Consider the following 15,408-nt stretch of genomic DNA (forward strand, 5'->3'; position numbering starts at 1 on the left):
CACGCCCAGAAACCATCGAGGGCATAAAAGTCATTGGATTAGTGTGCATTTACTTTTATGTCCCTAGGTGCTTTCTCAGGCCCCAGAAACCATCGAGGGCATAAAAGTCATTTCCTCCTGTTCACACTACCATTACACTGGCGCAAAATGTATGCAGCACTCTCTCTCTTCAATTCTTCATTTCTCCGATTTCAAACCCTTTGCTCAAGATTCTAGACGTATTTTTGTTGCTGATTAAGGTGATAATTCCTATTTTGAAGCTCATTTTGTGCTAATTTAAGTGTGTTAGATGTAATTTGTGCTCATATTAATTTCGAATGTGTAGCAATGGAGGGTTCTGCTGGTGGCTTGGGCAGAAACGATCCTAAGGAAGGAGAAAAGGCCGCAGATGTTAACGAGGAAGTAATGTCGTTCGACACGGCTGACCAGTTTGTGGTCCATGCTCGGCGGAAACTTGTTCAACTTAGGGAGGATGTGAAGCAAAAAGACGAGAAAATTTTGATGCTGGAGAGAGAAATCCTTCAACTTAAGGATGCTGCTAAAGTGAACGATGAAAAAAATGGTATGATGGAGCTTGAAATAGATAGACTTAAGGCTGACTCTGTGAAAATTGGTATGATGGAGCTTGAAATAGATAGACTTAAGGCTGACTGTGCGAAAAATGGTGAGGAGATTCAAGTGGTTCGTAATGCTATTGAAACTCTAAATCGACGTATGGAGTTCAAAAACGAGCGAATCCTTGAGTTGGAAGTTAAGGAAGAGGCAGCCCTAGAAAAGGCTAGGGATGAGGCGCTGGCTAGGGATGAGGCAGCCCGAGTGAGGGCAGCGGCCATGTCAAAATTCAAGAAATGGGGTGTATTCGCTGTGGTGTCTATCTTGGTTGCTTTGGCAACCAAGAAATTCAGGTAAAACTTCCATTTTACAAAGTTTGGTAGAATGTAATTATCCATTAAACTATTTTGTTTCTTCAAGGTACATGGAGAAGGCAAAGAGGGAGGAAGATGCCTACGCCAAGGAGGAGGCAAGGAAGAAGAAAGTGCTTTCCCATTTGCATTGAGGATAGATGTATCAAACATGAGGTCATTCTCATGCATATTTTCATCAGGATCAGTTTCATGTCTTGTCTGTTCATTTTATTGCTTGTGCCACCTCGAGATTCCACTTTACTTTTCCTGCAAGCTGGAGATAGATTTGAGCTATGGTTTGAAATATCAGCATGCTGTTCATAATCAAGTTTTTCCAAATGCTTTCTATCAGAACTCTTACGGCGCCTCTGAGGTTCACTCTTATAGAATGCCTTTCTATAAGAGGAAAGTACATGGTGTGCTTGGTTGAGTCTTAGTTTAACAAGTTTAGATGTATGTGCGCGTCTGTTTTTAATGTGCTATGTGATGATTGGCTCTCATGCACACCAAGATATTTTAGATAGCTTCTTATTTATGGTAGTCACATGTTCCAAAGTCCAAACATCCCATTCTAAGCATTCTTTTCTTATATTATTGTGCGACGTGAAATCACACCAGTTATGGCTAATTGGCTGGAAAGTTAAAGACGCATTTATTTGCTCAGCAGGTAGTCATAATCTTATGGTTTTGATTCCTTGAGTTATGGATTTTCTATGACTATCTTTTGAGTTCCTTAACCAGTAGATAGGTGCCAATAGGTGTTACCTCTTAAGGTTTGGTATTTGTGAAAACTCCTGGATCCTTCTATATGCATCATAGAAGAGTTATGTCATCCTGCCTGTCACTGTAAGTTTATAAATAGCATGTTGTTTTGTGTGTCAGTACTTATTGTATGTGTGCTATGAAGTGAATGTTACCCTGACATTGAAATCTTGGCTTGGTGTTTGCCTGAACTACAACTCAAGACTTCTATGCAAAATAAGGCAAAATAAGAGTTTTCAATATTCAAATGTTTAAGGATTGTGAAAAGACATGATTATACATTCAATATGTTTGTATAAGGAGTTGAGGACTATGTCATGTCATGATTAACTTTGATTAAATGTCTATTGTAGATGCTCTATCCCTTTAGTGGTTCTGTGGAAAAATTCAACCATGCCTATGGGGCATTGCACCATCACCAAATTTTCAACATGTAGCATGCATTGTGTCGTGCAAGCATGTGTATGGAGTATTGTGTCCGGGGGATTCCTAACTCTTACCTACACCTTTTTTAGGTGCGAGGATGATATTCCATACACATGTACTGAGTGTCATAGTTTCGCACCCCTATGCATTCGTTGTGTTAAATATTTGGCAAATGGGTGCAGTGCCCGCATAGTAAGACCAAATTTTATGTGATTTATACATTTTGTATGGGATGTCATTTGTCCTACTTCTGGATTGGGATTTATTATGATGGTTCTTGAAAGTACTAGTTTCTGTTGTTTTATTTGGGATCTCTCAATTAATCTAGATCATCTGCCGTGCGATCCTGCTGCTATTCTATTTTTTGTTAGATGTTCAAGGGAGTTGGATTAACATCTTGTGCTGCTTTTAAACGTTTTGCATGTACTATATAATGCTAGTGTTGCATGAACTTGTAAGAGATGGATATGCTATGTCTTGGCTGTAAAGGGCTCAGGTTTTATATGCTCTTAAGAGCATCCACAGTGGGGGAGCCGCGGCTCTCGGCCCGGGCTTGGGCAGCCCGCGGCCCCCCACTACTGAGGCGAGGGCAGCCCGCGGCTCGGGGGGGTGGACGAGAGAGAGCCGAGCGCTCGGCCAGGCCGAGGCTCTTGGGCAGGCGGCTCGGCCCGCCACTGCAAGGGCCGAGAGCCGCGGCCCTGCCCACCTTTTTTCAATTTTTTTTTTTTTTAATTCGAAAATTATGTTTATAAATACTATATTCATTCCATTTTTTTTTATCTTCCTCCATTCTAAATCCTAAAAATTTCTACCATTTTCAAAGTCTACAAAATGCAAGGTGGAGATGATTCTCCCGGCTATGGAGAATCGGGATTTGGCGCATTTTCGTCTTCCCAACCGGCCATGGAAAATTTCTACCATTTTTTTACTTATTATATGCATATAATTTTTATTCTAGGAATATTAAAATATACCAAAAATGTATAAAAACAATTTTAATTGTTTGAAATAGAAAAAAAAATGGTGGCCCGGAGGGCCACCATTGTGGTGGCCAAGTTTTGAGGGCAAGGGCCAAGTTTGTTGGGCATGCCCAAGAAATGGTGGCTTGGGCATGCCCAAGAGGGCTACCATTGTGGATGCCCTAAACTGCCACATACTCTGTAGAAAGAGAAAATTTTCATTGTTGTTGTGCAATAGCCAATAAACACTTGAAAGGTGTAGAACTCTAAACCGAATAGTTGTTTTAGGTTTATGTTTTATGATTTTCTTTCTTGTGGGGGTAGAATACCCAGCTCATTTGTCCTACCCCAGAACCAAAAATTTCTACTCATATGCTTCTACAGCAGATAGAAATTACAAAATGCAGTCAAACTATTGTCATGGCGTCTCCTTAACATGATATCAGCTTAAGGAAAGCAGTCACATGGCCTATAATCTCTGTATATATTAATACAATAAAGAACTAAAAAGATTTACCTGTTTTCCTGCAAAGTAAAGACCATTTACTGATTGATAAGACAGCACGGCAGAATCCAAAGAATTATAGTGAACATGCACGTTTCCTCGCAAATGAGATAGAACCATTTCTTCACACCTGAGACATAGGTATTTAGTACTCCCTCCGTTCCATAGTAGTTCCATAGTAATGGAGACGTTTCTTTTCGGCACGGAGATTAAGAAAATTGTGTTATTTGAATTAAGTAAAAGGGAGAATAAAGTGAAAAATGAAAAAAGTAGAGAGATGAAGAGAGAATAAAGTAAGAGAAAGTAAAGTAGGTGTGGAGAAATGTATTGACTTTTACTAAAAAAGGAAATGACTATTACTATGGAACGTACCGAAATGGCAAAATGACTCTCTATTACTATGGAACGGAGGGGGTAATAAGCTAGAGATAAGATGTGAGCAAGAAGAATCATTGCAAACATTACTAGGTTGCAAGTACGATCCCCTACAAAATAGCATGGGAAATTAACTTCCATGTTTCAAAAGATTAATGGTGGCTACTGATCCAAAACGAAGAGGATAAATGTGCCATGTAACAGTGACTTTTATTATCTCAGTGGGAACCAGTTTATAGCACCACCTAAAATATGACATGGAATAAATTAGCTCAACAAAATAAGTGAGCATCATTGTAATGATTTACACCTATCCTTTGCAAAGTTCCCAAAAAACGAAAAATACATTACAGGTAACACAAATACACAAACTCAGGTACCTAATTTTTATGTGAACTGTGAAGAGAACTAATAAATAACTTGAGAACTCAAAATGTTCGACTTTATCAACTCGACAAAAAAAATTGTCATCTAACTTGGCATTCAATTCTTAGCACAATTTGTTAGTACAACGAACGAATATGCAACATCAAGTCATATGCTGATTGAGCCATTGTTCAATTTAAATAATTCGTTGAGTTAAATCAGTAGTATTAGTACAGTATATATTGAATATATAGCCAAAATATATCATGAAATTTTGGTCAAATTCTAGTCTATCCCTCAACTTTTAAAAATAGTCAATTATATCATAACGTTGACATTTTTCTCAATTCTAATGATTTGGAAGAAATTATGTGTGTGGCAAACGAAAACTACAATGCGAATAACAAAACGTCCAGCTATTTAAACGACATCATTTAATACACCTAGTCAATTACTATATCTTTAATTTCTACATAAGGAGTACATATTATAGCATGTTGAAATTTTTATCTCATGGGACAATTGAAAAAAATGTCAAAGTTCTCCAAAGTTATGATATAATTGACCATTTTAGAAAGTTGCAAATAGACCAGAATTTAACCAAACTTAGGCCCTCTTACGTATTTTAATATTGGGGCAACATTTGTAAATTACTGAATTTTACCAAATTGTGCTTTTATACAAACTTAAAAATATTTCTAATAATTACTACTAAATTTTAAATTTTATTGATTTTGATAACAAGTTTGGATTCAAACCTAATTAATTGCTACTACTAGATAACAAAATTGACTGACATTGCAAATTTAACTGAAATTGATTTGAATACAGTTCGATTTTGTTATTTGGCCCTGAGTGGGCAAACAGTTTGAAGAGGCGATGGCGATGGGCAGACCTCCGACGCCGGCTGGTACGAGCTCCATGAACATTGTTGCAGGCGCCGCTTCCTCTAATCTCAAGACAGTCCTAATCACCGGAGTCAGCCGCGGCCTCGGTAAAGCCCTAGCACTTGAATTGGCCAAGCGCGGCCATACCATAATCGGCTGCTCCCGATCCCCTGAAAAGCTCTCTGCTCTCCAATCTGAGCTCGCCTCCGACGGCAGCACCAACGCTAACAACCACATTTTCATGAATGTTGATGTGGTAGTTACTTTATTAACACACATGCTTCTCATTTCACTAATTTTCATATCTGATGTGACCGTTTAATTCTCTCTTCTCTCTTTTTTTTTTTTTTTTTTTTTTCCTGTAATTGCTGTTAATTAGAGGGCTAATCGTAGTGTTGAGGAGTTGGCGCGTGCCGTAGTGGAGAAGAAGGCTATTCCTGATATAATTGGTACGATTAGGCATTAATGGTGTATTATTATTCTTCATTTTTTTGGTTTAGATAGTTGTTTTGAGGTTCAAAGAGCATTGTTTATGAGAAGATTTTTAAGTAGTTCCTTTGTGAAAATGGTTATCTCTTCATGAGTTTCTTTGTATTCTAGTATATCATGAGATTGTTCTGTCATTTGTTGCAATGTAGACTTAAGTATTATCATTGCATTTTGCAGAATGTAATTGAAATGTCGTGTTTTTTATAAAATGTGTCATTATTGTGCAAAATACAAATAGTTCATGGAATGTATTTATATATGCTAGTTGTAGGCATACTCGAAGATAACACAAGTTCAGTTAGGACGAATTGGAGATGGCCTAAATGAAATTTTCGACTATGATAGATCAGTTTAGTGGCTGGAACATGCATGCAAAGCCTTTTAGATACAGTATATCAGACTACAGTCACATACTATCCAGCAGCACTTTTTAGTAGAATCTTCATTAGAACATAGTACAAAGCAATCTAGTGTTGTTTGTAAAGGCTTCTAAATATTGGTATCTGAGTTAATGCATGGTGATAGCTTCAAGGAAAAACATTTTGTCTTAATTGTTCAGTCATGCCCTGGTAAATGATTCTAGTACCCGCCAGTGGTGAACAACAAAATAGATGCATCAAGAGCTTAACTTATTTATGCTTTTTTCCTCTGAACGGTTTCTTTTCTATTTTTCGTTTGCTTTTCCTTTGTCATTTGTGTGAGTGTTGTGTCCAGAGAACTACAGTAGTTGGACTAGAATCTTTGTTTGTGTTGTACTTGATACTGTTATTCATGTGGCGTCTTTATGGAAAATTCCCGTAGGTATATGGCTGAGGTCTACGTACTCCTAATACATCTATATTGCTTCATGTGAGAAGTAAACTGAGACAATGTTGTTTTAGTTCTTCACAAGTGCTGGTCTTGTATATGTGAACCCATGTGGTTCTTTATTTGGTTCCTGTATTTCTAAATTATGTGGATTAATGCATGAATTTTTTTTCAAGTGAACAATGCTGGGACGATAAATAGGAACAATAAAATATGGGAGGTTCCGGAGGATGAATTTGACAATGTCATTGATACGAACATCAAGGGTACCACAAATGTGTTACGCAACTTCATTCCAATTATGATTGAGAACAAGCATGGGATAATTGTCAACATGTCATCTGGATGGGGACGATCTGCTGCTGCACAGGTAATATAGGTTACCACATGTGTTTTTCACCAGAATTTTATATTATGAGGATTTAAACATGTATACCTTCTACATTATTTTATTCAGCATGTGATGTATAGATGCTATTTCAGTTGTTAACTCATAGTGACTAAGTACATTAGTAATCAAAGGATAATTGCTACTTTGTTATGCTTTAATGTGTTGCTCAATCCTTTTTATAACCCTTTCCATGCCAATGGACATCATTTAAAAAAACAAATGATCAGGTAGGCATTTTAAAAGATATGTATGGTGAGCATTGCTTAGTTAAGTCATAATTTCAAAAGTTGATCTGTATCAGATAGATAAATGTAAGATGACCAATATTTAAGTTCAGAATCTAAACCCCTTAGGGCATGCTTGGTATGATGGAATGGAATGAGGGTGGAATGGAATGGAGATTGGAATGGAATGAAGATAGGAATGAAATGCCAATTTCCTTGGATTTCCTTTGCATTTTCATCCATTCCCTCATTCATTCCATCACACCAAGCAAATGAATAGAATGGAAGTAGGAATCACATTCCATTCCACCATTCCATTCCATCATACCAAGCATGCCCTAAGTGCCTAACATCCCCTAGTTTGGACAACATTACTTATGGGGTGACACATAATGAAAAATACTAGGTGGCTCCTTATTGTGCCTCAAAGTGGGCAGTGGAGGGTTTGACAAGGTCAGTTGCAAAGGAACTGCCTCCTGGAATTGCTGTTGTTGCACTCAATCCTGGTGTGATTAACACCGATATGCTTCAATCATGTTTTGGCACTTCAGCTTCTGTATACCCAACTCCTGAGTCATGGTACTCTCTCTCTCTCTCTCTTGCTCTTTGCTCATTAATTCTAATCATATCTCTTGTGATTTTTTCTGTTGTTATATTTCCTAAGTATGGCCTAGAACATAGGTGATCACCTGTCAAAATTTATCAGTGGTGATTTGATCTGAAATTTGGGTTGATTAAATGCCCCATTGGTTTTTGCAAGTTGTAATGGATATGAGATGTGTTTGTATTAAAGTTGTTTGGTGTTTGATTTGGCAGGGCACCTAGGGCAGCTACTCTGATTCTCCACCTTACGGTGGCTGACAATGGCGCATCTCTGACGGTGTGATACAAGGACATGGATGTTATTGTTTGGTGTCTGGAGAGTTACTAAAATCTATCCTGTTTTGTAGTAGTTTACGAATAAAGTACTACTAATAGATAATTTGTGTAAGCTAGAGTAGTGCCCTGATAAAATTTCTTCTGCCGAGTGCATTTTAGTTTCTCTGGGACAGGAGAGAGAAATTATAGTCGTCAAACAATTCTGTGCTTTAGACAGCCATATTGTCAATGTTAAGATTTGGATTGTAACTTTTTAGGAGTAGTTTTAACGTAGACTACCATAAGCTGATTTGACATTATTTGGAAGGGAAATAATTTTTTGACACTGACATTACCATAATAGTGTTTAAACGGCTGTAAGATCATTAAAATCTTTCCATGAACATAAGCATTCAACCGACAAAATCACTAAATAATCCATCTACAAAATAGTAATACTGCTAAATACTTTTGCATAGAATAGCGTTAACAACTAGCCTTCTTAAATAGTTATGCACAAGCTTCAAAAACCAAGTAAAGCATTTACAACATAATGCTTACTCAACTGGAGCCAAACTCATGGTATATGGCACGACGATGGGAGAGAACATGGCTTTTGGCCCTAGAGTCGAAACACCGCATAGCTTCTTCATCTTCCCCTTACCAAACTCGTATAAGTAGAAAGACGTTGCAACGCGTACAAGCATTACTCCATCTTTGAAAGCCAAAGGATCCACCTCCGAAGGATCCTTCCATCCATTAACCATTCTGGAAGATTGGCGTTGTATTTTCTCCTCCAAATTGAACAACACAGTTAAGTTCTCCCTCTCCAACTCATCTAAAGAAACACAAAACTTCAAATCCCAATTTGATGCAAAGTGATCCTCAAGAACCCACAGCTGCAGACCATATTCCGAGATCATAACATAGTTCAACTTCCCTTGGGATTCTCCTATACACATTTCAGGGGTGTAAGTGAACTCTCGTGGTGGAATAGGGGCAGAAACCAAACAAGACAGCTCGTTGTGATGGTCAAACATAAGAATTCCATAGGCATGATCAATCAGCCAATACATATCCCCATCCACGAGAACTCCCTTGTTTTTAGTGACCGTGTGGCTGCACTTGCAAGACTCATTTGATTTCCTCCACGAACGATTTTTAGACGAGTATATGTGGAAGGAGAAACAATACTCCTCTTCTTCATCTGTCTCATAACCTTCTTCATCAGCAACTTCTCCTCCGTGTGTCTCTACCACCTCAATCCTCAATGCAATGAGCGTAAAATCCATGGAGTCTCGGAAAGGGTCAAAAGCTAATGCTATGCTGCAGATTTTGGGCAGACCGGGCCACATTAAACTAGTCCATTGCTTGTTCAAAGGGTTGCAGACATAGATCATGGGGTGGGAGTTAGGGAAGGTGGTTCGACAACAAATAAGGCCGTTGTTGAGTGACAAAATGACTACATTATCAGGGAGAAAATCCAAGACTGTTCGACACACATTCACTTCCTCCCCAGCAATAGGAATGTAGTTAATATCCTCAACATCTGCATCATCACTCCACTCAAATACCTCTTGGAAGAAAAAACCAGAGACGGGTTCGGATCTTTTCAGCTGAAGTTTGGCAAACGAGGGGTCCGAGATGAGATTGAACCAATCTTTGGAAACCAGTTTGAAGAAATGCAATGTTTTTGTGGCCAAACGGCTTAGTATATTCATAGGGATATCATCACCAACGAACCAACGCCCCCTCATTTTCCAGCTAACTGCATAAGATCATTTCAAAGAGTAACAGTTCAACTGCAGTGAACAATTAAAACCCCCAAATTTGGAAGGTTTTATTACACAAATTTTCATAAGAAAATACTTAAAAATTTATGGAATCGGTAAACATGCAAGCAAATGGGAAGTCCATTTCTTGTTTCTTTACTCTTCAATATGATTTTTTACAAACTAAACTGAGTAATCCTTGAGTTCCTATTTAAAAGACTATTTTCAAAAAAAATAAGAGAAATAGTAATATTTAAGCATTTTCAAGACAATGAAGCGTAATGATCATAACAACGAAAGAAATATAGCTAAAAAAGGGGAATAAATTCGAGTTTGAAGCTAGAAACAAAAAGGTAATCTAACATTCTAACCGAACGCATTAATTCAAGAAAACAAACCTCAAAACTTGGCTGTCTTAATGAAAAAAATAGAGAGGATGATGAAGATCAATCGTTTGAGCCACAAATCTTTGGAAAGTTATTCTGGTGAAGACGTGAAGACTTATTACAAATTTCATAGATTAGAGAAGATGGATTTCTGGGTTTTGGAGAAATGGGTTTCTGGGAACTGAACCAACAATTTCCAGAGAATAAAATATTCTTTTATTTTCAAAAGTTGCAATAGAAAATATTGTATCAGCCAGCATATAATACATACCCCCAGAAAATATAGAGTGATTATTGAAGCAGTATGGAGTAGAAAAGAGTGAATGAAACAATCAAATACTCCTTCCGTTCCATAGTAATAGAAGCGTTTTTTTTATTTCCTTTCGTTCCATAGTAATAGAGTCATTTCTATTTTCAGTAAAAGTCAACACATTTTTCCACACCTATTTTACTCTCTCTTACTTTTTTTCTCTATTCATCTCTCTGCCTTTTTCATTTTCCACATTATTCTCTCTTTACTTAAATCACCTAACACAATTTTTCTTAATCTCCGTATCAAAAAGTTTTATTTCCATTACTATAGAATGGAAGGAGATGTCAGTGAAGATTTCATAATATAATAAAAATGACCTTTCCGACGAAAATGATTTGCTTATCAAACGAATGGCAACTAAAGTGATTTTTTTATGGAAATAGTAGTGACAAATAAAAATGTCAAAGAACAAAAAACATAAAACCGGGTATATTCTTTACTGTTAGGGTCCGTTTGATAAGAAATGTAGGATATATGGAGATATGCACATCAAGATATGAAATATGGGCTTCGTGTTTAGATATCACGTATAAGATTTAATTATTTTTGTTTGGTACACCATATTATATCTGAGAAAGCATATTTGATAACACGCAAAATGACAAAATTGCCTGAGATGTGAACGTATTTCCTTCTTCTTAGTAAATTAATTTACTAATTACTAAATTATAAAAGAAGTCTAGAATGAAACAAAAATATTCGAGTTCCTACCATTTTCACTGCAATTTCCATTGAATTGTTTCTCTTCTCCCACTTTCATTTTCACATTCTGTAACTTTCACCAAATTATTAATTGTTCTCAAGTTATTATCTTCACAAATTGCAAATTCCAATGAAACTCAAAAAATTTAAAACACATAATCAAAGATGAAAACTATTTTGTATATTCAAAAAACGAAATGAAATCAAAGGGAATTGAACCCAGCGATAAAATCGAAGGAAGGTAGGTCTGTCCAGATTCCGATGGGAGGCCTTTTCTGCACCGATCATCGATACAAAGATCGCATTACAGCAGCTATGCTTACAAATCGGCCGGACAGGAAGCGATCGTGAAGGAGAATCCGATGGTCAAAGCCACGAAATGAGGTTTAAAGCAAACAGAAATACCAATAAAACCATATCTTCAGCATTTGAAGATCGATGTGGCGACTATGTTGAAGCTCTCGTCCAGTGAAAGAATCGCCGGAAGAATTAGGGCGAAACGATGGTAAATTAAAGAGCTCCCGCTCTTGGAAATACTACCGCCGACCTTGGAAACACTTCCGTCGGGCTGGAACTTGCAAACCCAAACAGAAATTGAGAGTGAGAGAGAGAAAGAGAGGCAATCGATGGGGAAGGGGAGGAGAGAGTGAACGTGGTAGGGGTATTGGCGGAAAACACGATGAAACAGTGTTATAACCCACCAATTTGATGAGTTATGTAACTGGGTAGAAAAAGGAAAATTTGCTCGGGCCTAGACGGGCCTAGTCCAATTCTCAGGCTTTCAGTTAAGCATTTACTTTGTACTCCCTCCGTCCCATAAAAGTTGAGACAAAACTTTTGGGCACGGAGATTAAGAATTTATATTAAATAAATAGGAGAAATGAAAAAAAAAGTAGGAAAAATAAGAGAGAGTAAAGTAAATTATGGAATAAAGTAAGAGTGATTAGATGTTTTGTCTTTTGTTAAAAAAGGAAATGACTCAACTTTGTTGGGACGGACTAAAAAGGAATACAACTCAACTTTTATAGGACGGAGGGAGTACCAAACAGAAGGAAATGTGCAGATAAAAATTCAATTTTATCCTTTTCTTGGCATATCTATGTTATCAAACATGCCCTTATAGTGCATTTATAAAAAATTATGAGGATTTTTAAATAATTGTATTGAAAAGATACTCTAACGAAAATTTTATACCAGTAGATTGGCAAAATATAAGTCTGCATTAAATAATAGTGTGTGACAAGATGACGTTCATATTCTTCACTTGGTTATTTTCTTATTTTTATTTTTAATTTTATTTTTATTTTTATTTTTAATTTTATTTTTAGAACCAATAGCAAGTAAAGATACATTAATGTATATTGCAGTGAGCGTAATAGAGTTTTAAGATGATAATCATAGGCGATTGTGGGGTCCACCTCCATCTATCACTCTTAATTGTACCTTGGTATAAAGTTCAACAAAATCTTACAAATATTATTTAGAGTAAAGGTTAAAATTGGTCCTGAACATATGGTCATTTTACGTTTTTGGTCCTAAACATTATCGTTTGGATTTTTTGGTCCTAAACATATGGAAATTTGATCATTTTGGTCCTCCGTCAACATTTCCGTTAAAAACTAACGATCAACGGGTTTAATCCCGATTTTGACCAAATTAAACTTTTAATTCTGATTTTTTACTCCATAATATGTTTTTTTTTTCAGAAATTTAACATCCATTCATAGCAAAAACACACAATTCCAACATAGATTCAGCTTTTATTTTCAGTTGAAGGCGCAACTCAAATTCTTTTCTTTCACCCATTTTTGCCTTAAATTAACCAGAATCATAGTATTCTGCCAAAAAAGTGACTTTAACAAATGGAATAAGAAAAGAAAACGTTGATTTACAGAAATCTATTGCAAAAAATTTGTAATATTTAGTTCACAATTCAACTTCAATTATCGCAATACCAGAACCAATTTTAGAAATTCAACATCCATTCATAGCATAAACACATAATTCCACACAAAAGCCCTAATTTCCCAAAGTCCAAAGGAACCTAATTGACATAAACCCAAAATTCAGCAATCAAGCGCTAGTGAATTTGGTAACCGCCTTCGTCCCTTCAGAAACAGCGTGCTTGGCCAGCTCCCCAGGCAACACCAGCCTCACCGCGGTCGGGATCTCCCGTGAAGTAATCGTCGGCTTCTTTTTGTAGCGCGCCAGCCGCGACGTCTCCTGCGCCAGCTTCTCGAAGATGTCGTTGATGAAGTTGTTCATGATACCCATCGCCTTGCTGGAGATCCCGATGTCGGGGTGCACCTGCTTCAGCAAGATGTAGATCTTGTAGGTCTCCACGCCCTTCTTGTTCCTCTTCTTCTTCTTGTCGCCGGCGGCGGCGTCCTTGGGAAGCTTCTTCCCGGCTTTCGGCTTCTTCTCCGCGGGAGCCTTCTCGGCGGTGGGCTTCTTCTCCGCTGGCTTCTTCTCGGCCTTACGGCGCCATTTTTAGAGAGAGAGTGTGGATTGTAACTAAAAGTGGAATTGCGTGAATGTGAAGAGGGTGATTAAATTAAATAATATGTTTATAAAAATAATTAGGCAATTAATTAGGGAGTAAAATATCAGAATTAAAAGTTTAATTTGGTCAAAATCGGAATTAAATCCATTGACCGTTAGTTTTTAACGAAAATATTGACGGAGGACTAAAATAATCATATTTCCATATGTTCAGGACCAAAATGATCAAATTTTCATATGTTCAGGACCAAAAAATTCAAAAGGTAATGTTTAAGACCAAAAATATAAAATGACCATATGTTCAGGACCAATTTTGACCTTTACTCTATTATTTAGTAGTTTTTTAATTAAACAATAACGACATTTTAATGCAAATATTTCACGTTATATATTTTTTACTGTTATAGTGCATTTATAAAAAATTATGAGGATTTTTAAAATAATAGTATTGAAAAGATACTCTAATGAAAATTTTATACCAGTAGATTGGCAAAATATAAGTTTGCGTAGTGTCTGACAAGATGACCTTCATATAAGCACTTGGCTATTTTCTTTTTTATTTTTATTTTTATTTTTATTTTTATTTTAGAACCAATAGCAAATAAAGATACATCAACGTATATTGAGTGGTAGACTAGAGGTGTTGCAGAAAGCGAGGTACTCCCTCTGTTTCTTCATAGTTGAGTTATTTTATCATTTTGGGAAGTTTCTTTATAGTTGAGTCGTTTTCTTATATGGTAGTAACTTTTTCCTCTTTCTTACTTTATTCTCTCTACTTTATTCACTTTATACTTTAAAGTTAAGGCCAAAATTGGTCCTAAAGATATGATCATTTTACCTTTTTGGTCATAAACTTTATCTTTTGAATTTTTGGTCTTGCACATATGGAAATTTGATCATTTCGGTCCTCCGTCAATAGTTCCGTTAATTTTTTAACAGTCAACACGTTTTGCCCAATTTTGACCAGATTAGAATAATTTTAAATCACTAATTATTTCCTAATTAAAGTTGGCCAAATCACATATTCTCATTCCCATCAAGAAAAGAAATTGAATATAACGAGAATATCTAATTTTGGTTGAGAGTGAAAACAGAGCGAAACAAAAATGGTGGAGAGATTTTTCTTGACAGGCAACACGAAATTTGAGTTTGGGGATGAAAGCGAAGCAATCACCATTCTCTCAGGGCCGCCTTGCTTGTAATCTTCTTCACCACCATTTCCTTTTTCTCTCTGTCCACCCCTAATTCAATTGCTCCGTCTCTCTCTAATTTTGTGCAGCGGCAAAACCTCATTGCTTTCCAGTTGGCATTCAACTCCGCAGCAGAGGGAAATGCCGTAGTGATCTTGTGGCATTCAACTCCGTAGCATAGGGCATTTCTTCGTTGAGAGGTTACAGCTGCCCGCTCGTCATCGTTGAGAGATCAAGCGCTACATTTGCTGCCCGCTCGTAGTCGTCGTTGAACTTCCGCCGTGCTCCAGCTCGTCGAGAAACACCGGCGGTGGAGGACGACCCGACGTCGGTCGCAAACTCGCCGGAGGAGGCGAGGGGAGGAATCAGGGCCGCTTCTCTCCAGATTCAATTAGGAGTCCTAATTTGGGGGAAATGTGAAATGATGAAGAAAGAGGCCGATGGGTTTGATGAGAATGAGAATATGTGATTTGGACACTTTAATTAGGAAATAACTAGTGACTTAAAATGATTTTAATTTGGTCAAAATTGGGCAAAACGCGTTGACTGATAAAAAATTAACGGAATTATTGACGGAGGACCAAAATGA

General features: G+C 37.0%; 4 protein-coding genes across 4 annotated transcripts; 2 read left to right on the top strand and 2 right to left on the bottom strand.

Moving 5' to 3' along the window:
- Window positions 1-145: 145 nt before the first annotated feature.
- Window positions 146-1,253, top strand: LOC148934019 (uncharacterized). The gene is made up of 3 exons (XM_089062365.1): window positions 146-239; window positions 326-905; window positions 973-1,253. The coding sequence occupies exons 2-3, from the start codon at window positions 328-330 to the stop codon at window positions 1,055-1,057; spliced, it is 663 nt and encodes a 220-aa protein (XP_088918491.1). The 5' UTR covers window positions 146-239; window positions 326-327; the 3' UTR covers window positions 1,058-1,253.
- A 3,863-nt stretch (window positions 1,254-5,116) lies between these two features.
- LOC148934020 (NAD(P)-binding Rossmann-fold superfamily protein) lies at window positions 5,117-8,231 on the top strand. Its single transcript, XM_089062816.1, has 5 exons — window positions 5,117-5,441; window positions 5,565-5,634; window positions 6,658-6,851; window positions 7,503-7,675; window positions 7,913-8,231. The coding sequence occupies exons 1-5, from the start codon at window positions 5,178-5,180 to the stop codon at window positions 7,980-7,982; spliced, it is 771 nt and encodes a 256-aa protein (XP_088918942.1). The 5' UTR covers window positions 5,117-5,177; the 3' UTR covers window positions 7,983-8,231.
- Window positions 8,232-8,334: 103 nt separating this feature from the next.
- LOC148934021 (F-box protein At5g49610-like) lies at window positions 8,335-10,358 on the bottom strand. Its single transcript, XM_089062814.1, has 2 exons — window positions 10,125-10,358; window positions 8,335-9,722 (listed from the first exon to the last, which is right to left on the bottom strand). Exon 2 carries the CDS (start codon window positions 9,709-9,711, stop codon window positions 8,512-8,514), a length of 1,200 nt encoding a protein of 399 aa, XP_088918940.1. The 5' UTR covers window positions 9,712-9,722; window positions 10,125-10,358; the 3' UTR covers window positions 8,335-8,511.
- A 2,665-nt stretch (window positions 10,359-13,023) lies between these two features.
- On the bottom strand, window positions 13,024-13,617 carry LOC148934022 (histone H2B.3-like; the record flags this gene model as incomplete). The annotated part of the gene is made up of 1 exon (XM_089062132.1): window positions 13,024-13,617. A coding segment is annotated over one exon (417 nt), but the record flags the coding sequence as incomplete, so codon positions are not given.
- Between the last annotated feature and the right edge of the window lie 1,791 nt (window positions 13,618-15,408).

This window comes from Salvia hispanica, chromosome 1, assembly GCF_029641045.1.
Source record: "Salvia hispanica isolate PSC_SH4W2 chromosome 1, Shi_PSC_v1, whole genome shotgun sequence".
NCBI lineage: Eukaryota > Viridiplantae > Streptophyta > Magnoliopsida > Lamiales > Lamiaceae > Salvia > Salvia hispanica.